At 31.5% G+C, this 24901-nt stretch overlaps 5 protein-coding genes across 5 annotated transcripts; 4 read left to right on the forward strand and 1 right to left on the reverse strand.

Moving 5' to 3' along the window:
- Positions 1 to 6411: 6411 nt before the first annotated feature.
- On the forward strand, positions 6412 to 7788 carry LOTGIDRAFT_155014 (hypothetical protein; the record flags this gene model as incomplete). Its single annotated transcript, XM_009065525.1, has 2 exons — positions 6412 to 6742; positions 7562 to 7788. 2 exons carry the CDS (start codon positions 6412 to 6414, stop codon positions 7786 to 7788), a joined length of 558 nt encoding a protein of 185 aa, XP_009063773.1.
- Positions 7789 to 9034: 1246 nt separating this feature from the next.
- On the forward strand, positions 9035 to 10046 carry LOTGIDRAFT_155015 (hypothetical protein; the record flags this gene model as incomplete). Its single annotated transcript, XM_009065526.1, has 2 exons — positions 9035 to 9515; positions 9712 to 10046. The coding sequence occupies 2 exons, from the start codon at positions 9035 to 9037 to the stop codon at positions 10044 to 10046; spliced, it is 816 nt and encodes a 271-aa protein (XP_009063774.1).
- Positions 10047 to 10249: 203 nt separating this feature from the next.
- Positions 10250 to 10597, forward strand: LOTGIDRAFT_155016 (hypothetical protein; the record flags this gene model as incomplete). Its single annotated transcript, XM_009065527.1, has 1 exon — positions 10250 to 10597. The coding sequence occupies one exon, from the start codon at positions 10250 to 10252 to the stop codon at positions 10595 to 10597; it is 348 nt and encodes a 115-aa protein (XP_009063775.1).
- Positions 10598 to 11108: 511 nt separating this feature from the next.
- Positions 11109 to 11663, forward strand: LOTGIDRAFT_155017 (hypothetical protein; the record flags this gene model as incomplete). Its single annotated transcript, XM_009065528.1, has 1 exon — positions 11109 to 11663. The coding sequence occupies one exon, from the start codon at positions 11109 to 11111 to the stop codon at positions 11661 to 11663; it is 555 nt and encodes a 184-aa protein (XP_009063776.1).
- Positions 11664 to 13545: 1882 nt separating this feature from the next.
- Positions 13546 to 16925, reverse strand: LOTGIDRAFT_155018 (hypothetical protein; the record flags this gene model as incomplete). Its single annotated transcript, XM_009065529.1, has 4 exons — positions 13546 to 13760; positions 14054 to 14317; positions 15732 to 16102; positions 16861 to 16925. 4 exons carry the CDS (start codon positions 16923 to 16925, stop codon positions 13546 to 13548), a joined length of 915 nt encoding a protein of 304 aa, XP_009063777.1.
- Positions 16926 to 24901: the final 7976 nt, after the last annotated feature.

Raw genomic sequence — 24901 nt, forward strand, 5'->3', positions numbered from 1 at the left:
AAACATTGGCAAAACATTGACTCAATTCAAAACAAAGTTCGATAAAGTCAACTCACATGGCATTCAACAACAGTTGAAGGAAGCAAACTACCTTTATCGTTTAGACCACAAAAAAACTTACAAGAGGAAAACCGACTTTTTCAAGATAAAATTCATCAATTTCAAATAGCGATAAAATCGGAAGTTAACACCGTACAATAAACGTTAATATACCATTGGAAAGATCTCGTCGAGAGCTATCAAAATTGTTCTGGTCACATGATCACCAAAGGTCAAGGTCACGATATACGACCCTTTAAAGTATTCATATTTTTCAACCGGAAATAAATAAAAAGCAAAATCAAAATTCAAAAATCGGTTCTCAAATATTATTTAGCAATCGATAATAGATACCATAGATATCAAATTACCACAAATTGGATTATACCCTGAGGCCCCATTTCGATTTATAGAAAATTACGCACAGTTACTATAGGAGAAAGTACAAAATTTTCAAATATTAAAAAGCGCAATTTTGATTGAAATATCTAGTGTTATATATCATTACAAAGGGCAGATGAACACTAGTAAGATTCAATAAGAATTTTTGGTGTATGTAAATCAGGTCACGTGTCAGATCTCTTTGAAGATAAAAATCGTAATTTTCAATCGGCTATAAAACCGGAAGGTAACAGTGCAAAGCACAAATGAGTATATCACTGGATAGATATCATCAAGAGCAACAAATTTTGTTTAAGCCACAAGGTCACCAAAGGTCAATGTCACGAAATAGGACCATTTGAAATTTTTGACATGAACGAAAAATTAAAAAAAAAAAATCAAAATTATGAAAAGCGCTTTATACCCTGAGGCCCCATTTTGAATTTTACAAAAGTTTAACATATCGATATGGCGGCTACTCTGTTACATAAGGGTCGGATTTTATGATTTGAAGTTTTTTGTATGGCCATTTGTAACATATTGCAAAAAGAATTTTTGAAATATCTTCAAAATTCCGGAAGTTGAATTTTATATTTTACAAGCTAATAGCGTCAAAACCGGAAGTGATATCGAAATTTCGAAAATTAGTTTTTGTTCGCAATAAAAGTGTCTATCTCTATGTAAGTTTTCAGATTGATCGAAATAGAATTGTAGAAGTTAGAAAAAAGGTTAAAAAACTCTAAACTTGGAGCTAAAAAAGTCAGCGACAAAAGTCAAAATTGTCGATTTTTTCAATTGCTACCTTGTAGTCATTAGCGCGAAGTAATAAACAGTAAAGTTTGAGCAATATCAGATCAGTATTAAAGCTGATAAATGGAAAAAATCGAAAAAGAGCCATTGGCCACTGCTCATTTCCTGTTGGTCAAAATGGTGCCAATTTACATTTAACAAATAAAGGAGCACTATTTTGACTAGCAAACAGTAACAGACAGTCTGTAGCATGTTCCCTTCTTAGAAAACAAGCGAGGGTGAAATTCGGAAAAAAAAAAAAAAAAAAAAAAAAAAAAATAGTCATTTGCAAAACAAAAAAACTAGATCCACAAAGCTTCGCGTGGTTCTGAAGCAGTGCGTAACAGTTTTGATTTCGCGCTTAAAATTGTGCCGCAAAGTATCGTAACAGTAACATTCATTCCTGTCATAATTATTAACTGGGTATAAACTCAAGCCTATTCAATAGATCGCTGAAACTCATATCTTGTTCTTTAGAGAGCCCAAACGCAAAGCATGTTCAACCAACTCACATTACATTCCTTACGGGGTCAATTATGTCACCAGCTTGTGTATAGTTCTACAGAACAATTCAGCTTGCATAATTTAATAAACGTGCTCAATATGACGCCATAATAAATATTCCTTTACCCACGGTTTTCAACAACAGTTGAAGGGAGCAAACTCTATCCTTTAGACCACAAAAGTGATTTTAGTCTTGAATATATGTTAATAGTCTTCAGAAATACTAGAAATGTAGGGAAAATCGCATAATTCCTTGTCTTTTCTATGCACCACAGAATATCTTAACGAGTCGTCATTTTAACATTCAACTAGGATAATTCTGGAGACATGGATTTGAAAAATTCTGGTTTCTGAGAATAAAGTATGATGGTAAAAAAAAAATGGCGCATCTGTCCATTTGAGTTAAAGAGCACCTAACAGCTGAAAATTTGTTTATTAGGGGGACAGGATTTTATAACGTTGTCAACAGGAACTCCTAAATGCGCAGTAAATTAACAACCAAGTACCAATAACAGTTTTATTTACATTCAGACCATCCAATACAATGAAGTAGAACAATATTGTACCCACCTAGAGTGTCTTAAACTAACGAAAACATTGATAATACAACTTTCATATATCTCGACTGAGGTGGCATTACTAAGTAACACTAAATGGTGGTAAGCAAAGTCTGTTAGTGAAGGCCGACATACGACGTACACAATTACAAGATATGACAATTTAAAAAAAAAACAACAAAAAATATTCTGCGACTTAGATCGGCTAATTTCCACATTTATGATTAGTCTACCATCTATTTTTCAAAATATATTGAATTCACAAGACTGAAACAAAATTAACAGATTAAAACACCAATTACTTGCTTGTATATTAAAAATCAGATAAGGTTTCTAGTACACTCTTAACATGCACTACATAGCTAGCGTTACAAAATTAACATTACATCATGTATAGTTCAGACAGCGTTAAAAACAGCTCGGCCAAATCTCATTGGATTAATCAAATCAGTACCTTACTGCTAACATAAGGTTAAAAACATGATAAAACCATTACATTAATATTAAATAACATAATTACCAACACCTCAACAAAATCTTCCATAGTAAGTCTAACAAAGGACCGTCCACCGGTCGTCACTTATGTATCAACACTGCCGACAAATAGTTAACATTCACTCTTTTTATACATTTTCGCGCACGTGAATTCACCTTCACGTGCATACTCACATCCGGTCTCTCAAGTAGCTTCGTATTTCCATGTCCTAAAAATAAGAAATACCAACTAAACTTATTATAACATATGTACATGTAATTATCAATATGCAGAAATATTATTTGAAAGAGGAGTTTAAGCATAGTACAAAGAATTTTTTCAGCTAATTTTAGGAAAACAGTAGTAGTTATAGTTCCTAGTGAAAAGTCAGTTATTTTTACGAAGAGGAATCGAACGCACAGGTGATGTTCACATGGGCCAATGATAGGCTTAAGCTATGAAATTAATACCACGCACATGTATGTTGGTTTCGTTTTGGTCACATGAATACCTTGGCCAATGAAATGCTTGTGTTATGAAATTGATTGTATAAAAGCCTGGATATTTTATCACTATATCACTTTTCAACAATTAGGAGAACAGACTGATAAAGGTATGATATACTATGTAAAGTTAAAGGGACATTCCGCTTTTTTTTGTAGGTCGAAATTTTTTTTTGCTCAAATTTGTGAAAACTATAGATTAAAATCTATATAAGTGTATCCCATAACGTACCTGAATGTCTTGATTTAAAAAATCTAGCCGTTAGTTTCTTAACGCCAAAACTTTACGTAAAAGGTTATGTAACAAGTTCGTTATGCTTTTTGCAAGCTGTTAGAAAACTACTGTACGGATTTGAGTAAATCTTAAAAATTCTTAATTAACAATTAATACTCTCAGTTTGTAATTAACCTTTTTAAAACAAATTCAATTTGATCAAGTAGATCAAGCGTACTTTAGAAATATTTTCAGGTAGAATTTACGACGTTTTTGATAATGAAAGAGTTTTACAAAAAAAAACGGAATGCCCCTTTAATAATCAACAGGCAACTGTGAAAATATTGGAGACATTTTTGTTTTTATACTATTTCGACGTGCATTTATTGTTAACTTTGAGGCTATAATAAAATTTGGAACAATTTTGGTTCAAAATTCTCGGAGGGTCTTTCTATGAAATGATACAACACAAAGCAAACGAGCAACTATGAAATGATTTGAAAAAATATGCCATGTATTATGTTTCAAGAGCAGCTTTAAAGCTGTAATTGATCTTTATCTTATTAACTTCTTTCGTTTTTACTTAAACGAAACTCAGTTACCGATTCCAGTTTCATTCCTCACATGAAGACCTGAATTATTTTGTTCTTTTGCAGATGACCTCAAGAATTAAAATAAAAGTTTTATATCCAGCTATACCAAGAAAATATAATTTGCTGCAACAGAAGATGGGGTGAAAGAGATTTTTTTCCCAGAAGAATTTAAGAAAAGGTTCGTGGAATCGGGGAAAAATTTAATCCTGTATAATGCTCTTGCATCCGACACGGAAGTAGTGTATGGGCTTATAGATTGGTCGCATGGGGATTCCCCATTCCATTTCTTTTCATGGGGAAAATGCGACCAATCTATAAGCTCCCAAAAAAGACCAAAATTCCCTACATTTCATAAATTCTTACAGCAAAACATCCTACATTTCATAAAATTCTTACATCCTACATTTCATAAATTCTTACACTTAAAAAAAGACCTGAATTATTTTGTTCTTTTGCAGATGACCTCAAGAATTGAAATAAAAGTTTTATATCCAGCTATACCAAGAAAATATAATTTGCTGCAACAGAAGATGGGGTGAAAGAGATTTTTTTCCCCGAAGAATTTAAGGAGAGATTCGTGGAATCGGGGAAAAATTTAATCCTGTATAATGCTCTTGCATCCGACACGGAAGTAGTGTATGGGCTTATAGATTGGTCGCATGGGGATTCCCCATTCCATTTCTTTTCATGGGGAAAATGCGACCAATCTATAAGCTCCCAAAAAAGACCTAAATTCCCTACATTTCATAAATTCTTACAGCAAAACATCCTACATTTCATAAAATTCTTACATCCTACATTTCATAAATTCTTACACTTAAAAAAAGACCTAAACTCCCTATTCACCAAAAAACACCTTCAATCAATTTCCTACATTCCATCAAAAAAAGCATATTAAAAATACCCTTATATACAAATAACATCCTTGTTTCGCTTAACATCCGGTTTTAAAATAGCCTCGTTTTAAATAATGTTATTTTTAGTCTAGAAACTTCTAGAAGGGAGATAACTCTTTCTTTGGAAACACAATTTCTTCGTTAAATTAATTCATTTAAAAATAGGATGAGTTTAATTCTAAACGAACAACACAGATTCGAAGATTATTCGGGCGACGGTATCTTTTCTTCATTATTTTCTCTAGGTAAAACAATAATTCCAAAAGTAGCTAGCTTTGTTTCAAACAACAAATCACTCATTTCAACCGGAGCTAAAGCCGTCGGCTCAACCGCCCAAGTGGGAAAGAGTATAAGCGACGCAGTGAAACAATCTGAGAATTGAAAGAATTACAACTAATAAGAGATCTGCGAAACAGGAGATTAGAAGAAAGGAAAGGAAAATCATTGGGTTCTCTTCCTGGATTTCCATGGGCGAAATATCCCGGAGAAAAACATCTTCCCGGTCATAATTACACTGGTCCAGGTACTAGGTTAGATCTAAAAACTAAAAACTTTTTAAAAGTTAAAGTGTTTGAAAAAGATGAAATATGGTCGGCCGATTTAATTCATATGCCAGTCGAAAGAGGATTTAAATATTGCTTAACAGTTATAGATTTGTATACAAGATATGCTTGGGTTATTCCTTTGAAAAACAAAACGGGATTATCAGTCAAACACGCATTTGAAACGATTATGAAACAATCTAACCGTCATCCAGAAAAACTGTGGGTAGATAAAGGAAGTGAATTTTATAACAAAAATATGAAACCTCTGGGATTTGAATTTACAGTACGCATAACGAAGGTAAAGCTGTAGTAATAGAAAGATTTAACAGGACTCTAAAAAATAAATTATTTAAAAAGTTCACGGAATTGAAATCTCAAAAATGGCTTAAAATATTACCAGAGATTGTAGATGAATACAATAACAAAATTCATTCATCTATAGGTGTCACACCAACACAAGCCTCGAGTAATCCAAATATTATAAAGTCAATTAACGCGCAACATAACGACGAAAATGAAATAAAGAATTTAAATATCAAACCCAAATTTAAAGTCGGAGATCGAGTTCGTATTTTCAAATATAAAAGCAAATTCGAAGAAGGTTACGTTGGATACTGGACGAACGAAATATTCATCGTTGATAAAGAAAACAGCACATCACCTCCGATATATAAATTAATCGATCAAGACAAAGAACAAATCATAGGAAGGTTTTATCAAAATGAACTTCAAAAAACCGACTTTTAAAAATGAATGAATTTCTAATGCAATTGACTAATAAACCATCTAATGTTCTTCCTTTCAAATTCAATTACCGGGACAAAAGTTTTGTGGACAGCTTTCACTTTGGGTTTTATATCAGTTGAGTTTAGGAAAACAGTTCGAAGAAATTGTAATAAATTTAACTCAATAAAAATGGCGAACAAGTTTGGATTAGGTTCTTTATCTTTAGAAACTAAAAAACCTAACACTACAGCGTGGATAAATAAAGCGAAACCTTATTTTGTGGATCAAATCGGAGACACTCTTCAAGGTGATTTAGATATGAACAATTTCAAAGTAACTAATTTAAAGTCTCCGGAAAACGATAATGACGCTGTTCACAAGAAATATTTACGGGATCAAATAAATTCAATTGAAGTAAATAAAAACCATTTAGAAGATAAAATAAGTAATGTGAAAAGATTCTTCAAACGTCAACCAAATATTAAAAATTTTGTTAATGATACTAAAAGAATTGGTCAACGTAGCGAACAAAACTGAGTTACAAAATTTAATTTCATTAATATCTAAATTAGAGGATAAGATTGCAAAACAAAAATTAGACATTCAACAATTAATAGATAACATTCGAGATGAAAATGGAGATACGTTTCAACAGGAATTAAATGCACTGGAAACTAAACTTAACAGTGAATTACAAAAAGAACTAAGAAATATTAAACAACAAATACAAAACATAGATGATAGCGAAATCACAACAAATACAAAATATTGATGATAGCGAAATCAAAACCTATATTCAACAACAAATACAAAACATTGATGATAGTGTTATTCAACAGATAACCACTATTAATAACCTAATATAGTCGCATTAGAAAAAAACTATCTCAAGAAAGAATCATATTATTTCAATCTTCCATTTGGAAATTTGAGATGTGGTTTTTCTACTACTAATATTGATAGATCAAAAGACTATGAATATAAAAAATATGGATTTAAAGTAAATATAAGAATATTTTCTACTTCAAATTTTCTTCGCCCCTATTATATATTTAATAGTGATTATCCAATCAGATTTTACTTTTAAAGGAAAACTTGTGATTGAAATTAATTTTCCCATCCAGGTAAAAGTTGATTCATTATTCTTCAAACAAAAACTCACAATTTTCATCTAATAAAAAATTTAACGCTCAAAAAGTTCTTCAGTTTATCAATGGTAGAGACAATGTAGAAATTAAAGAATATGAAATTAACGATGAAAACAACAAGGTTAATCACTTATATGAAATTAAAACGAGTGGAAAATATATAGATAGGTTTAGAATGTTAATCATTCCAGATAATAAAGAAGATGAACTTTCATTGAGTGATTTTGATATGATATTACAGTCGAAAACTTCACCATCAATTAATATCAATAGAAACCCAGAATCATTTACCAATTATGACTTTTTACGAACGACAGACTTTGAATACGTAAAACTATATTTTGGTAATAATAGTTATTCACAAGAAGATAGCTCTTCAACTGATTTATTTACCTCAATCGATATTCATAAAAGTTAACAAAATAAAGAATTTATAATATTTTCATCAATTATTGAACGTAATGATGGAACAGAAGTTGGAGGTATATATACCTGTAGATGTAAAATAAGAATCAATATCGAAAAACCAAAATTTTCAGTTCATCTAAATAAGATTAATGATTCAAAAGAACAAATATCTTTAGTAACTATAGAAGTTTGTATTATTAAACCTGAAATAATTATAACAGATAATGAAAAAATAAAGAATAAACGTCTTTTTGGGCAACCAATTATAGATCTTAAACAGTTTCCATCTTTTGGTTTATCAGAAGTTCACTTAATTTAATTATCTAAAAATGGAACTCGAAAGTAGACAATAATATATGATAGAAAAACAAAACGAACTAAAACAAAAACTAAAACAATTCAACAAATGTAGAAAAACATGGAGTAGAATCGATTATGTTTTGAAAACATTAAGTACAGTTTTAGCAGTAGGGATAACGATGGCAATAGCCGTAACCGGTGGATTAATGCTTCCAATAATTGTCCCAACTGTATTAGCCGCGTTCACTGCCGTTCAAACTTCATCTTGTGGATTTATTACTTTAGGTTTTACATCAAAAAAGAAAGCTCATTATAAGAAGAAAACAGAAATTTTAAATACATATCTTAATAAATTATTCTTTTTTTTCGAAAGATCGAGAGAAGACAAGAACATAACAGTTGAAGAATTAGAAAAATTCAATGAAATTTTAGATAAATTTGATGTAGAAATATCATCATTAACAGTTAAAAATTCCTAGTTAAAAATAGTTGCTTAAAAAATATGAATAAAATTGAAATTTTAGACGATGAAAAATTCATATCAAATGAACTTTTTTCCGATGTTATTGACCTTATCTCTGATGAATTTATAACATTTAAAGGGCAAATTGAATTAGATGGAGAGATAATTCAAGATGGAAAATACAAACAAAACATGCAATTTGTAGGTTTTAATACCAAAACTTTTGTCAATTTCTTCGCTGCAGTGGATAATAAATCGGATGCTTCTGGTTGGTATTTCACAGGAAAATGATTTTACGTAAAAACAATTTCAAAGAAATAAAAAGATCTAAAAAGGGTAGTGGTGTTACCCTACTCAAAAAGATAAATGAATATAGCGGCATAAATTGTTATATACCGAGCGATGGATACTGCTTTGTAAAGTGCGTAAATTATGTTTTGAACAAAGACTACACAAAAGAAACAGTTTTTCAAAATCAAACAGAAAAGGAGTTATGACAACTGCTAGAATCTGTGAATTCAATAAGAAATTTAATACTAATTTTCAAATTTATATGCCCAAACATAGACAATTTCAACCAAAGAAAGTATCCGAAGAATTAGATTGGATATTTTACTTACATAAATCACATTTCTGTCTCATTAGAAGTAATAACAAAACTTTAGGCATTACACATATAGAAGATAAATACGATGAAAACGTATGGAGAACTTGTAAAGATGCGACAACGCAAGTTTCACCTCTAAAACTAAACGTTTTTCCAACCATTCTCGATGATTGTTTATACGCATGGGATTGCGAGACCTATAACGAAAATAAAGCCATACCTTATTCTTGCACGTTAATTAATTTAGAAAAACTAAGAAAAATGTTAGACAGAATGTATAATCTCTTTCCAGATTTAAAGCCGACAGATCCCATTCTAGAAGAATTTTACAACAAACTCATGACTAATATAGTAGAAATATTTGTAGGTACAGAATGTATCGATCAAATGTTACAACGTTTAGGAAAAATAGATCAAAAAAGAATAACATTAATTGCTCATAACGCTAGCGGTTTTGATAACTGGATCATGATCAAAAACGTACAAAAAACTAACACAATGCCCTTTAAAAACACCCATAGGAATTCTGTCTCTACCTTTAACTAATTCATTCACTGTTGAAGATTTACAGAAAAAATGGAAAAGACAGAAAGAAATAAAGGGTAACTCTAATTATTTGCAAAATATTAATTTCATATGTTCCTATCAACATGAATCATCTAGTTTGGCAGCATGGGGAAATTCATCTAATCTACCAATGAATTTGAGAAAGATCGAGGATGTAGACATTGCAAAATACACCAAAGATAATTGGGAACCTTTAAGACACGAATGGGAACCTTACGCTAAAAGAGATACGTTATGTCTCGGAGCTTGTTTAATAAAATACAATCAAGCAATGAAAGAAGTTGTATTTCAGAATATTTCCAATAATCTAACGGCCCTTATTTATCTTTAAAGGGTTGGTATTATTTATATCATTACGATAAAGAAATGATTGAAGAAGAATGGTATGAAAGTACTAGAATGGTTCCGAAACACACCAAAAAATAAAACGTAAAAAAAAAACTCACATACCACCCTTTTATAAGATATTTTATCAGACAAAGTATTAAAGGAGGAAGAGTTTCGGCAAATCGAAAATCATTTGAAACGAATAAAATGGATGAAATTTGTAATATATTAAAGGAATACGAATACACAGAAACAGCAAGTGATAATATAATTGATTTATTCAAAGAATATAGCCCTAGCACGAAAGATAAAGCGGAGGTTCATTCGAGACTTAAAAAAATAAAATGTACTAAACTAATGGCCTTTGATGCTAACGGTTTGTACGCTTCCGCCATGTCGGATTTAGATAGCGAATATCCGAGGGCGGAAAGTGGTAGACCATTTCGACAAGAAGAAAATAAAGAATTAGTTAATAAGCAGAAATTCAGACCTAGAACTGCTATTTTAAAAGTCTGGTTTGAATACCAAGATGTTCTTCCAACCCATACCAGCTAAAGATAAAATCACTTTCACGAATAGAATAGGTAAAAAGGAAACTGGCACTAAAATCAGGTTCAGAAATGGTTTCTGTCACGACGTTTTAACATCGGTCGATATTCAAGAAATAGTGAAAGCCGGTGGACGAATTATTAAAATATTAGATGGTGTAGTTTACGAAGAAAATTTTAAAACTCCACCCTATAGAGATTATATTTTAATTTTGAGAGATCTAAGAAATAAATATAAACGAGAAGGTAATATCGTAGGTAGTAATTGCATGAAATTATTAGGCAATTCATTGTATGGTAAATCTATTCAGAAGGATATAACTACATCGAGACATCTATGAAGTGAAGCGACTTTAAAAGCCAACTACGATTCACATGTCAAAAACTATGAAAGAGTAAATGATAGTCAATATATTGTTGGGATAAATGAAGAAGAAAAAGGGTTTATTCCTCCTAAATCTACACGACTAACACCTAGTCATTTGGGATCATTCGTTTTATCTCCAGTAAAAAAAATAATGAATAATTTTATTCGCGTGATAGATGGATTTTATAAGCCTGAAATATACTATACGGATACAGATAGTTTATACATTTCGTCTAGCAATTGGGATAAATTAAGTGAAGCTGGGTTGGTGTCCGAAAATGATTATTGTAAAGGAAAGAATGATTACGGTGATGGTGGAATTATATTTGGTTTATATTTGGCGCCAAAAGTTAAATACAATATCATTCAAACTTCCGACGGTATTCTAAAAGAAAAGAAAACGTTTAAGGGTTACTCTAAAGATAAGATATCCGTAGAAGATTATATTCGATTAGCTAGTGGACACGATTTAACGAATGAATCTAAGAAACCTTGGGTAAAAAGTTTCACCAATGGAGTAGTTATTCCAAAGGATAAACAAAAGAAAGTTTTTAGAAGTTATCTAAATCTCGTTAAGAGAAAAGCACCAAACAGTGAAGGAATCAAGTATCCTTACAACGACGGAAAAGAATTGAACATAGATGAAAACTACGAATTTGATGATCACGATTATCTAACTATTCAAGAAGAGAATGAAGAGTGTTAATTTTTTTGTTTTAAATGAAGTTGAATAACAATTTCCTCGTTACCAAAATCTATAAACCTATTTTTACCATCTTTGATTTCCAGATTTATATCTTTAATCATAAAGGAATTAAGTGCTAAATACGTCGTTTGAAATGGTTTCTCTGTAATTCTATATCCTATCGGTACAGTGAATGTTGGAAGACTGTAAATAATCTGACGTTTGTATTTATTGAAAAATCCGCCGTTTATCAAATTGCAATGTATATTTATGACATCGATATCATTCTCGATATTAGCTTTGTGTGGGGCTAAAGTGGATTGGGTGTATACTCATTTATCAAATCTAATAACGTATTCAATGAATTTTCTACGTTGAAATCAACTTGACTATTATTTCTTAATATCAATTTTATTTTGTTCAGATTCAAATTACCTTCGAATTCAATATTGTTTTTACCATCGACACTTCCTCCATATTCAGATAGGTATTCGTTAATGGCTATGTATTCGTAGCTTCCTGGTAGTAAACGAATGGTTTTGAACGTAACTCCGTTATCTGTTGATATTTTTATTTGGTTATTTTTTTCGTTGATATTTCTAATGGAATTGTAAACAGAGAAATACTTTAATCCCAATTCATATTCTTGATTGCGATTGAGTTCGTACTCATAATCTAGAGACAATTTAATGTCTTGATTTATTTGAGGTGATGACGAATAGTTGTTCTTTATTTGACATTTTTAATCACGCTTTTATAATCATTTTTATCTATGATACCTTTTTCTAGGAGTCTTTTTAGTATACAATTCACTTCATTATATTGTCTGTGCAATCGATGTCCTTCCTTCATTGCCGCTAATATTACTAGTAATCTATTAAGTAGTTCCTCGTTGTTGTCGGATAAAAACGTTATACCTTCTCCAGATGCCACCATATCTTCGAAATCGTCTATATCTTGTGATTGAATCTTCAGCATAATCATCTGCTTCGTCAACTTCGTATTCATCATCTTGATCAATTACTCTTATATATAGTTTAACTTCTTTCGATCTTCTTGTTTCGGGTCCCGACTTTCTTATTGCATCTAGAAATTTTGAGTATGCTACTAAATCCTTATAATCGGCAATACCAACAACATTCTTCCCATTCATTAAATCTATCAATCCTCTCGTTAATGTGTATATGTAATCTTTTGTATCGATTATAAAACTAAATCTTATTCTAAAACCATTAAACAATAAACCTTGATTATCAACGATTGGTGAAATGCTCTTTGGTAAATCTGGGTTAGGGTTTGAAAAAAGACGATTTATATCATCTAATGTCCTAATTATAATACCATCATATTCAATCGCTTTGGGGTGTTCTATAGGAGGTGTGGGTTCTATAGGAGGTTTATATTCTAATTTCTTTTTAATATCCTCTTGAGATTTTTAATATGGGTTGAAATAGAGTTTGTAGATTTTCTGTTAATCCAAGTTGTTGTAATCTGTTATTTTCAACTTGGGTCTTTATTTTATTCTTAGCTTTGATATATTCTTTGTTTCTTTTTAAAATATTATTCCAATTATCCATTTTTAAAAAAATAAGATTTAACAAATGTCTGTCATAACTCTTTCACCTGCAGGTTTTCTAGTATTAACGAATATATATCCATGATCATTTGGGTTTTTCCATTGAGCTTTACAAACCTTTTTAAATGCATCTCTGTCCATTCCGTGATTTATCGACTGAATGATTTGAGATAAATCTTTATCGTTTAATTCAAATAATAAAAAACAATTTGCATTTTTTCTAATGAACATAGAATCCATCCCGTAAAAAGATTGGGATTGGTATATGCAATGACAGTTGTGATGCCTTCCTTTCGTGAAGAATTCTTGTTGAACAGCTTGATTTCTTTACGCTACGCAGTCGCCAAACAATATTAAGTTCTTTCGTTTGCTATCAATATTAGACAAGTCTAGATCATTAACATTTTTCGTAAGAAAAACTTTTATATCCGTTGGATTCTTTGCTTCGATGTAGTTATCTATGATATCTTTTATTTCCACTTCTTCTTCGTTTTCTTTGTAATATTGAAATAGGTCTTGAACATCTTTCTTTGGTAGATATTCTAAAGAAATTGATAATACGATTGCTCTGGTGTTGTTGTGTAGATATACAAAGAATCGAAATCTAAAAGGTTTGGTGTTGTCAACATGTTAAAAGTGAGATGAGTTTTCCCAGAACCGGAACTACCACATATACACATGAGCATAGGGTTATTAGGAAATATTTCTGAATGATGAAATTTTTTACCCATTTTTCATTATTTTAATTTGTTCCAAAAATCACTCCTTCTCCTTTATACTTTGAAAGAAATATTCCTTCTCCAGTGTGTATATTTTTTAAAAAATATTCCATTACCCTTATGTTTGACTTTGACTTCTCCTGTTTCAATACTATCTACTAATTTATTTAATCCTTGTTTAACAGTTTTCTTGGTTTCTTCCCCAAATCTTTTTCCAAATTCTTTTATTGTGCCTATCATATCTCCCATTCCTGAACCTCGTGCTTCCTTTTCAATTGCTAAATTCTGTCTGCGTTCTTCAGCGACTTTAGCATCAGCTGCTTTATTTGCGTTGGCAGCTTTGACTGCGGCAGATATTCCTCCAGTAGCTGCACCCGCCGCTGCAATACCACCAAATATTAAAGGTAGAAGGAAAGGTAAAAATCCACCTTCTTTTGCGTTCGCGTCAATTCTTTCTAAATCTATTTCGTTTATTATTCGGGCGACGGTATCTTTTCTTCATTATTTTCTCTAGGTAAAACAATAATTCCAAAAGTAGCTAGCTTTGTTTCAAACAACAAATCACTCATTTCAACCGGAGCTAAAGCCGTCGGCTCAATCGCCCAAGTGGGAAAGAGTATAAGCGACGCAGTGAAACAATCTGAGAATTGAAAGAATTACAACTAATAAGAGATCTGCGAAACAGGAGATTAGAAGAAAGGAAAGGAAAAGGTTTTAAAGTTATAGGATAAAAATGATAGTCGCTCACGCTCCAAAACTTATTTCGGTTCAGGAGATATAAAAAAATCCTTGGGTTCTCTTCCTGGATTTCCATGGGCGAAATATCCCGGAGAAAAACATCTTCCCGGTCATAATTACACTGGTTAGATCTAAAAACTAAAAACTTTTTAAAAGTCAAAGTGTTTGAAAAAGATGAAATATGGTCAGCCGATTTAATTCATATGCCAGTCGAAAGAGGATTTAAATATTGCTTAACAGTTATAGATTTGTATACGAGATATGCATGGGTTATTCCTTTGAAAAACAAAACGGGATTATTAGTCAAACACGTATTTGAAACGATTATGAAACAATCTAACCGTCATCCAGAAAAACTGTGGGTAGATAAAGGAAGTGAATTTTATAACAAATATGAATATTTATGTTCACTCCTGTTTTGAAAAGATCTTCTTGGTGAGCTGATAGATCAAAACAGAAGATTGGATGATTAAATGCAAAATCTACATATTCAAACTGAGGTAGATTTCCAAATAATTCACACATATTTTTATAGTTTCTATACAATTCATTATAATCCTTTGTGGTTGGATTAATTGTTAAAGGTTGGTTAGGATAATTATCGTTGTTTAATCTTACTTGAACTTTATGGATTAAAGGATTTTGAGTTTGGTTCATTGCCACTCTAAAGACATTATTGTTATTCGTTTGAGAATCTGGTAAGTTTTTGAAACCAACCATTAAATATCTTGCTGGTTTAATAGTGTTAGTGATTGGCCATGTGGTGGATTCTCCAGTTAAAGTCATGCTACCTACCGTATTACGATGAAGTAAAGCTATTTCAATATTTTTAGTTAATGAGTTGAATATTTCTCGTTTCTATTTCAATTGATAGTGTTTTTAACGGTATGAAAAGTTGGAGATTCGTTTTTTCTAATTTTGGATCTGAACCATATCTGAATATCTTATCATCGTTGATTTCTCTTTGAAGATGAATTTTATATGGTAAGCCTATGGAAACTTTTCTATGTTCGAACAAACCGAATAAAGGATATAATTTCCAATTAACGTAATTACCCCACCTATTATTATCATTGTACTGAAGTACTCGTTTTTCGAATCCATGATTAGCTGCTCGTGCTACTCTTTCTATTGTGTTTCGAGCAACAACTCTCACTCTATCTAAATCAGCATCATTTGCAACATTTCTTACCGGTTCTTTTAAAACGCTTCCGTCACCAACATCGGGTATCCAACCTAAGACTGAATCGAAATCTTTAGGATATAAAACTGTTTTCAACATTGTGTCGAATTCCCCAGGGTGTTTAATTGTTTCTATCGGATTTGAACTAGCTTCACTAAATAAAGATGGAAAGAAATTGTTTTCTAACGTTGTATTAGTTTGTGGAACTTGATTCTGAGTTCCATCTTTAATTTTGAAATCACATCTGAAATAAGCATCGGAAAGAAGCAACCAATTCGATAATGAATTTATTTCGAAGGTAATTCTACCACCATCATTCAATTGGGATGTAGAACCAACAGTCGGTGAGATGATAATATAATCCTCTTTTTTCTTGTTAAACGAATAACGAATCGGGTCGTATAATCTAAAGATTGGATCTAGTATTTTATTTGCTATTTTTAAAGTTTAAAATTTGAGAAGAAAATTGTTTTTTTCCAAAACAAGAGTTATCTCCCTTCTACATAACTTAAAACCAGATGTTATTTTTATATAAGGGAATTTTTAATATGCTTTTTTTGATGGAATGTAGGAAATTGATTGAAGGTGTTTTTTTTGGTGTATAGCAAGTTTAGGTCTTTTTGTAAGTGTAAGAATTTATGAAATGTAGGATGTAAGAATTTTATGAAATGTAGGATGCTTTGCTGTAAGAATTTATGAAATGTAGGGAATTTAGGTCTTTTTGGGGAGCTTATAGATTGGTCGCATTTTCTCCATGAAATGAAATGGAATGGGGAATCCCCATGCGACCAATCTATAAGCTCATACACTACTCACGGATGCATCGAATTTAAAATGTAAAAAGTCAAAAGTAAGTGTAGCTTTATCATCTGCAGCATCCAGCTTAATGGTACAATCATTTGTCTGTCATAAAAGACATTTCGTAGGCCTACTCGTCATGTAACTTATGAATAGACATAATCTTTCCAGTTTTTAACAAATTAGATGAACTCTCGAGCTTACATCATGCCTACAGCTAATTCCATCGTTATATCCATATTAAAAAAAAAAAACATGTTTGTCGCCATATTGGTTTGCCTCATTTTTGCACAAATCGATTCCCAGAATCCATTTTTAATCCGATTTGCGTAACGTTAGTGTCAAACGATCTGTTTAATGTTTGTCTACAAATGATAGGAAGCATAATTTTGATTTTCTGTTTTGTCTTTTTTGTACGACCGGATTGTTTTTTTCAAAGTTTGAAGTTGTATATCTCATGACCTTGACCTTTGATGACCTTCATATTTACTGTGATGATAATTTGTGACCTTGTCTATCCGATGACCTTTTGACCTTTGGGGTCAGATACCTATTTCCTGAAAATGGACCATTTTGAGCCTTTAAAGTGGTATATATAAGTCCCTAATAGAGATAATTATGGCAATCATTCTTTCGATTTTGTAATGTAGAGATTCTGAGCTTTCCATAGATATATAACATATATGCCTTACATGCAAATTCAAAACTCCATTCACTTAACATGCGGTTATTATTAGATAAATCGGCTAATTAGATTAACCTGGTTGTCAACCCAAACAGAAATCAAATTTTAAGTTGTTTTAAAGACACCCTTCCTTTTATATTTCTTAAAAATGTTTTATGTCCAGTTTTGGTATATAATTAAGCTCTCGGGTGGATTGAATCATGTTGTACTGTAGTTTAATCTCACGGCAGCATATTGAAGGTATACCTCCACTTAATTTACCAACTTTCTCATTTCTTATCCGATTTTCATCAAACTTGGTATGTATGTGTATAATCAAATTCAAAATTTGATGGATGTATCGAATTTGCGTAGTGCGCATGCGCATTGCCAACTTTCTTATTTCTTATCCGATTTTCATCAAACTTGGAATGTATGTGTATAATCCAATTCTAAATTTGATGGAAATATTAATTTTTGTTGTGCGCATGCGCATTACCAACTTTCTTATTTCTTATCCTAATTTCACCAAACTTGGTATGTATGTGTATAATCCAATTCTAAATTTGATGGAAATATTGAATTTGCGTTGTGCGCATGCGCATTACCAACTTTCTTAATTATTATCCGAATTTCACCAAACTTGGTATGTATATGTATAATTCAATTATAAATTCGATGGAAATATTGAATTTTTGTTGTGCGCATGCGCATTTCCAACTTTCTTATTTCTTATCCGAATTTCACCAAACTTGGTATGTATGTGTATAATCCAATTCTAAATTTAGGTGGAAATATTGAATTTGCGTTGTGCGCATGCGTATTACCAAATTTCTAATTTCTTATCCGAATTTAATCAAACTTGGTATGTATGTGTTTAATCCAATTATAAATTCGATGGAAATATCGAATTTTTGTTGTGGGCATGCGCATTGCAAAACTTCTTATTTCTTTCCGGATTTCATGAAACTTGGTCTTTATTATTTGACAAACATCCTAGTCAATATACTTTAAACTCCAAGCACTTTTGGACATTTGCATTTAGAGATGCAGAAAAGTATTCACATCAATGTAATTGCAATAGACCATCTTCGTATGTACCTGAATGTCGTAACACGCCCTGCATCAGTACTGTTATTAGAACAGTTCTAGTTGCAGGGCGTTCGTTACCGAACGCCCTGCTTTGTTTTCCTTAATTGAAAAAAATAATCTTTTTTCTTTTTTCCGATACTTGGTCTTCGTATGGAGACGAAACGGTACTTGGTACGGTATTTGTTATACATTGACGTATCTAAACTTGTGGAAGAATAGATTTTAAATGTATAATGGAACATTTGTGCATTTCCGGTTTTGCAAAGACTTAGTTCGGACAGTACTGGAATGCGTATTTACTGCTCGATTTGCATAGGTTTTTTGCATTGTATTGTATAGTCTAAACAACATACAATGGCCTTTTAAAAAATGTAAATTTGCTACATTTTTTAGCAAATTTGTATACCAGAACGTTTTTAGTACAGTACGAAAACGTTTGCTGATAATGCAGTCGATTTGAAATTTGCATGGGGTAAAACTATTATGTCGATAAACCCAAAATTGTTTTCAGATGTTATGCATTATTTACAGTTTTTGCAAAAATGACCCTTAAAGTCTGTTTTTCAACTTTGTAGTTTTCACAAATATAACGAAAAGAACATATGCATCTTATCAAAAATATGATTAGATGCGCATGCGCATTACCAACTCCCTTATTTCTTATCCGATTTTCATCGAACTTGGTATGTATGGGTATAATCCAATTCTAAATTTGTTAGAAATATTGCATTTTTGTTGTGGGCATGCGCATTGCCAAACTTCTTATTTCTTTCCGGATTTCATGAAACTTGGTCTTTATTAATTGACAAACATTCTTTTATTCCTAGTCAATATACTTTAAACTCCAAGCACTTTTGGACATTTGCATTTAGAGATGCAGAAAAGTATTTACATCAATGTAATTACAATAGACCATCTTCGTATGTACCTGAATGTCGTAACACGCACTGCATCAGTACTGTTATTAGAACAGTTCTACAGTACGAAAACGTTTGCTGATAATGCAGTCGATCTGAAATTTGCATGGGGTAAAACTATCATGTCGATAAACCCAAAATTGTTTTCAGATGTTATGCATCATTTACAGTTTTTGCAAAAATGACCCTTAAAGTCTGTTTTTCAACTTTGTAGTTTTCACAAATATAACGAAAAGAACATATGCATATTATCAAAAATATGATTAGATGCGCATGCGCATTACCAACTTTCTTATTTCTTATCTGATTTTCATCAAACTTGGTATGTATGGGTATAATCCAATTTTAAATTTGATGGAAATATTGAATTTTTGTTGTGCGCATGCACATAACCAACTCTCTTATTTCTTATCCGAATTTCACCAAACTTGGTGTCCATGTGTATAATCCAATTCTAAATTTGTAAGAAATATTTAAAAAAAAATTGTGCGCATGCGCATTACCAACTCTCTTATGCGCATAACCAACTCTCTTATTTCTTATCCGAATTTCACCAAATTTGGTATGTATGTGTATAATCCAATTCTAAATTTGTAAGAAATATTTTAAAAAATTCTGCGCATGCGCATTACCAACTCTCTTATTTCTTATCCGAATTTAACCCAACTTGGTATGTATGTGTATCATATCCAATTCTAAATTTGTTGGAAATATTGAATTTTTGTTGTGCGCATGCGCATTACCAAATTTATTATTTCTTATCCGGATTTCATCAAACTTAGTCTTTATTAATTGACAAATATTCTTTTATTCCTAGTCAATATACTTTAAACTCCAGGCACTTTTGGATATTTGCATTTAGAGATGCAGAAAAGTATTTACATCTATGTAATTGCAATAGACCATCTTCGTATGTACCTGAATGTCGTAACCCGCCCTGCATCAGTACTGTTATTAGAACAGTTCTAGTTGTGGGACTTTGCTTTGAGCAAAGTCCCAGTTTGTTATCGAAATGTCAATTCTTTTTTTTTTTTTTTTTTTTGCAGTGCGAACGCAATTGCTTTGTTTTGCAAAGGACTATTTTTTGCAGTGCGTTGTTCGAACGCACTGCTTTGTTTTGCAAATGAATATTTTTTTTTTTTGCAAATGATTATTTTTTTTTTTGCAGTGCGTTCTTCGAACGCACTGCATTGTTTTGCAAATGACTATTTTTTTTTTTTTTTTTTTTTGTCTACTTCTGGTCACGCTCCCCAGCCAAAACTGCACATGTCACACATTGTCTGACACTATTATTTCTTATACTTTGCGTGTCGCTACTGTTTAAATGTAAAATGACGCATTTTCTTCCAACCGGAAATGACGTATGACGTTAACCATTCATTACGTATTTCGAATTACTGCTCTAATTCTGCATCTATTTTGACCGTAACTTTTGTTTTGTTCATTACTTTAAACCAATGACTAAAAGATAGCACTTTATAAAATTTCAGATTTTGACTTTTGTCGCTGACTTTTTTTGTTTTAATTTAGCGTTTTTTTTCAACTTCTACAATTTTATTTCAATCCGTCTAAAAATTTAATAGTATATAAGCATTTTGATTCCTGACAAAAATCTATTTTCAAAATTTCGATATCACTTCCGGTTTTGACGTCATTCGCCTCTAAACTTGAAATTTCAACTTCCGGAATTTTGTAGGTATTTGAAAAATTCTTTTTAAGTTAAAATTGTCCCTATAACAATTTTGGAATGAAAAAATTTGAACGGGAAGTAACGTGTTAGACGCCATCTTGATGTGACCAATTTTTGTAAAAATCGATATTAAGCTTCAGGGGTAAATCTGATTTGTGTGATTTTGGTGTCTAAAGAATCTGCAATCGATTGCTAACAAAACTTAGGAAGCCGATTTTTGAATTTTGGATTCGTATTTTTTATATTTCCGGTTTTATGTTTTCAGTAATTTTCAAAAATATTAGGGCTCATATCCAGTGACTTTGACCTTTGGTGACCTTGTGACCTGAACAAAAGTTGTTGCCCCTGACGAGATATATCCGATGATATCCTCACTTTTGTTGTGCATCGTTAACTTCCGGTTCTACAGCCATTGGAAAATCACGATTTTTAACTTTGAAGAGCTCTGTCACGTGACCTAATTAACATACGACAAAAATTCTTATATATTCTTTGAGTGCATAAAATCTCCTTTTTGGTGATATATCACACTTGATATTTTGATCAAAATTGCGCTTGAAAATCGAAAATTTTGTACTGACTTCTATAGTAACTGTGCGTAATATCTATAATCGGTCTATAATTTACCGATGGTCACCGTTGCCCTAAAAAAAGTTGTCATAACTCGCAAAGTTTTTAATTGTCATCCTAAACATTTTGCATGAAAGTAGATCACTGCTTAGGACAATTTGTGATAAGATTACAGTTGTTTACTATAAAAAAGGGAACAGGTTTAACAATTTTAAAAATTTTTATTTTTGAACTTTAATGTAAATGACCTTGACCTTTGCATGGTCAAAGGTCATTGATCTAAGATGACCGTTCTTACTTTGATTTTTGATGTGCAACATATACTTCCGGTTTTACAGACGTCCGAAAACAGCAATTTTTGACACTTCAAAGGCTCATATTACTTTTATTTAACCTTTGTTGACCTTTTGACCTGAACAAAGGTTGTTGCCCATTACGAGATATATCCGATAATATTTTCACTTTTGTCGTGCTCCGTTAACTTCCGGTTCTACAGCCAATTGAAAATCGCGATTTTTAACTTTAAAAAAAGGTCTATCACGTGACCTAATTTATATAAGCGAAAATTTATCTTTAGTCCTTATAATACGCAATCTATTCTTTGAAATAATATATAACACTTGGTATTTTGATTAAAATTGAATTTGAAAATTTTGTATTGACTTCTATAGTAGCTTTGCGTAATTTTAACGGTTTCTATAATCCACCGACAGTCACCGTTGCCTTAAAAAAAACTTTTAACTACGAATATCTCATGATCTAATGATTGTAAACACTTGAAATTTTGAACATTATTTGACATTGTACACATTATTACCAGACAACACAAAATTTTTGCAGTGGGCGTGGCAAATCCGGATTACTTTTACCTTTACCATAAATAATTCAAATTGTTATAACTCAAAAAGTTTGCATTTTTCATCATCGAAATTTTACAAAAAATTAAAGCACTATTTGGGACAATATTTTGATAGAGTTACATTTTGTTTAGGCCTTTTACTTTAAAAAAGGGAATAGGATTTACAATTTATAAAATTTTGATATTTTGACCATTTACATGCATAATCTTGGTCTTTAGAAGGTCAAAGGTTATTGATCTACGATATCCATTCATACTTTTATCTTTGATGTCCGACATATATTTTCGCTTTTACAAACGTCCCAAAACAGCAATTTTCAACACTTTTAAGGCTTATATTCTCTTTTATTTGACCTCTGTTGACCTCTTGGCCGAAACACAAATTATTGTACCTTTCCAAAAATATTTTCATTTTTGTTGTGCGAATTGAACTTTTAACTTTACAGCTATTTGAAAATTCGACTTTTTACTACCGAATGTTAACACCTTTTAGTACCGAATGCTATCAAATTCATGCGTCTTTTCACTACCGAACGGTAAACGGTTTAAACGATTTGTTCTACTATTGAACGTTTACATGCTTTTCTTTCCGGTAAGAAATCCCATTGTGACTTTAAAATGCAACGTTTTATCGATGTATCAGGTTGGATGCGCACTGCTTCGGTACCGTTATTGCAAATGATTTTTTTTTTTTGCAGTGCGTTCTTTGAACGCACTGCTTTGTTTTGCAAATGACTATTTTTTTTTTGCAGTGCGTTCTTCGAACACACTGCTTTGTTTTTCAAATGACTATTTTTTTTGGCCCAGCCAAAACTATACATGACACATAAATACTGTTAACATTTCTCCCGTTAATGCCGCGAGACTAAATCTGATGAATGTGTTTTCATGCATTTTTTTTCCAACCGGAAATGACGTAGAACAAAATCCATTTTTTAAGTTTTTGCTAATTTTCGGCTCCAATTTTGATCGGATTTTGATCAATTTTTGTTTGTTAATAAGTTCGCGCTAACGGCTATAATTTAGCAATTAAAAAATTCTAAAATTTAAACTTTTGTCGCTGACTTTTTTAATTTCAATTTTTGAGGTTTTTCACTTTTTTTCTAACTTCTACAATTTTATTTCGATCGATATGAAATCTTACAGATAGTTAGATATTTTGATTGCAAACTACGATTAATTTTCAAAGTTTCTATATCACTTCCGGTTTTGGAGTTATTCGCTCGTAAAGTTGAAATTTCAACTTCCGGAATTTTGCAGATATTTGAAAAATTCATTTTGCAATTAGTTAGAGTTGTCCCCATAAACATGTTGAAATGAATAAATTTGACCCGGAAGTATAGGGAAAGACGCCATCTTGATACGCCTAACTTTTATAAAACTCAAAATGGGGCCTTAGGGGTAAAGCCGATGTGTGTGATGATAGTGTCTATAGAATCTGCAATCGATTGCTAAGAAAATTTTGGAAGCCGATTTTTGAATTTTGGCTTTGTTTTATTTTTTCAGTAATTGTTAAAACTGTTATATCTAGGCATATATCTAGTTACCTTGACCTTTGGTGACCTTGTGACCTGCACAAATTTTATGGCCCCTAACAAGATCTATCTAAAAATATATTTACTTTTGTCACGCGAAGTTAACTTCCGGTTCTAGAGCCATTTGAAAATTGCAATTTTTATCTTTAAAGAGCTCTGTCACGTGACCTAATTATCATACGACAAAATTTATCTTATTTCCTTAATGTGTGTGATTTCGCCTTTCTGAAGATTAATCACACTTGATCAATATTGCGCTTTTTAGAATTTTAAAATTTTACACTAACGTCTATAGTAACTGTGCGTAATTTGGTTTTTGCCGTATAAACTCAAACTTTTGACGTATAACAATGAGTATATCATGATCTAATAATTGTAGATGCTGGAAATTTTGAACATCATTTAACATTGTACACAAGATAGCAGACATAGCAAAATTTTGGGGGTGGGCGTGGCACATCCGGGTTAGATTTACATATATATTATATATTTGTAATTTATCATAACTTGCAAAGTATGCTTTGTTTACTAATAATATTTTGCAGGAAAATAAGTTACTAGTTTGGCCAATATCGCAGAAAGATAAATCTGTTTGGGCTTTTTACTTTTAAAAAAGGAAGAGGTTTTACAATAGACTAAATTTTCATTTTTGACCTTCATCTTTGATGACCTTGACCTTTTCAAGGTCAAAAGTCATTGATCTATAATGTCAATTCATGTTTTGATCTATGATGTCCGACACCTCTTTCCGGTTTTATAGGCTTCCAAAAACAGCAATTTTCAAAACTTGTTAGGCTCATATCTCGTGACCTTGACATGTGGTTACTTTGTCGCCTGAACAAAAGTCATAGCCCTTGACAACATCTATCACAAGGTGTCTTTGATTTTATTGTACGATGTTTACATCCGTTTTTATAG

The sequence above is a fragment of the Lottia gigantea genome (assembly GCF_000327385.1).
Source record: "Lottia gigantea unplaced genomic scaffold LOTGIsca_7, whole genome shotgun sequence".
Lineage (NCBI taxonomy): Eukaryota > Metazoa > Mollusca > Gastropoda > Lottiidae > Lottia > Lottia gigantea.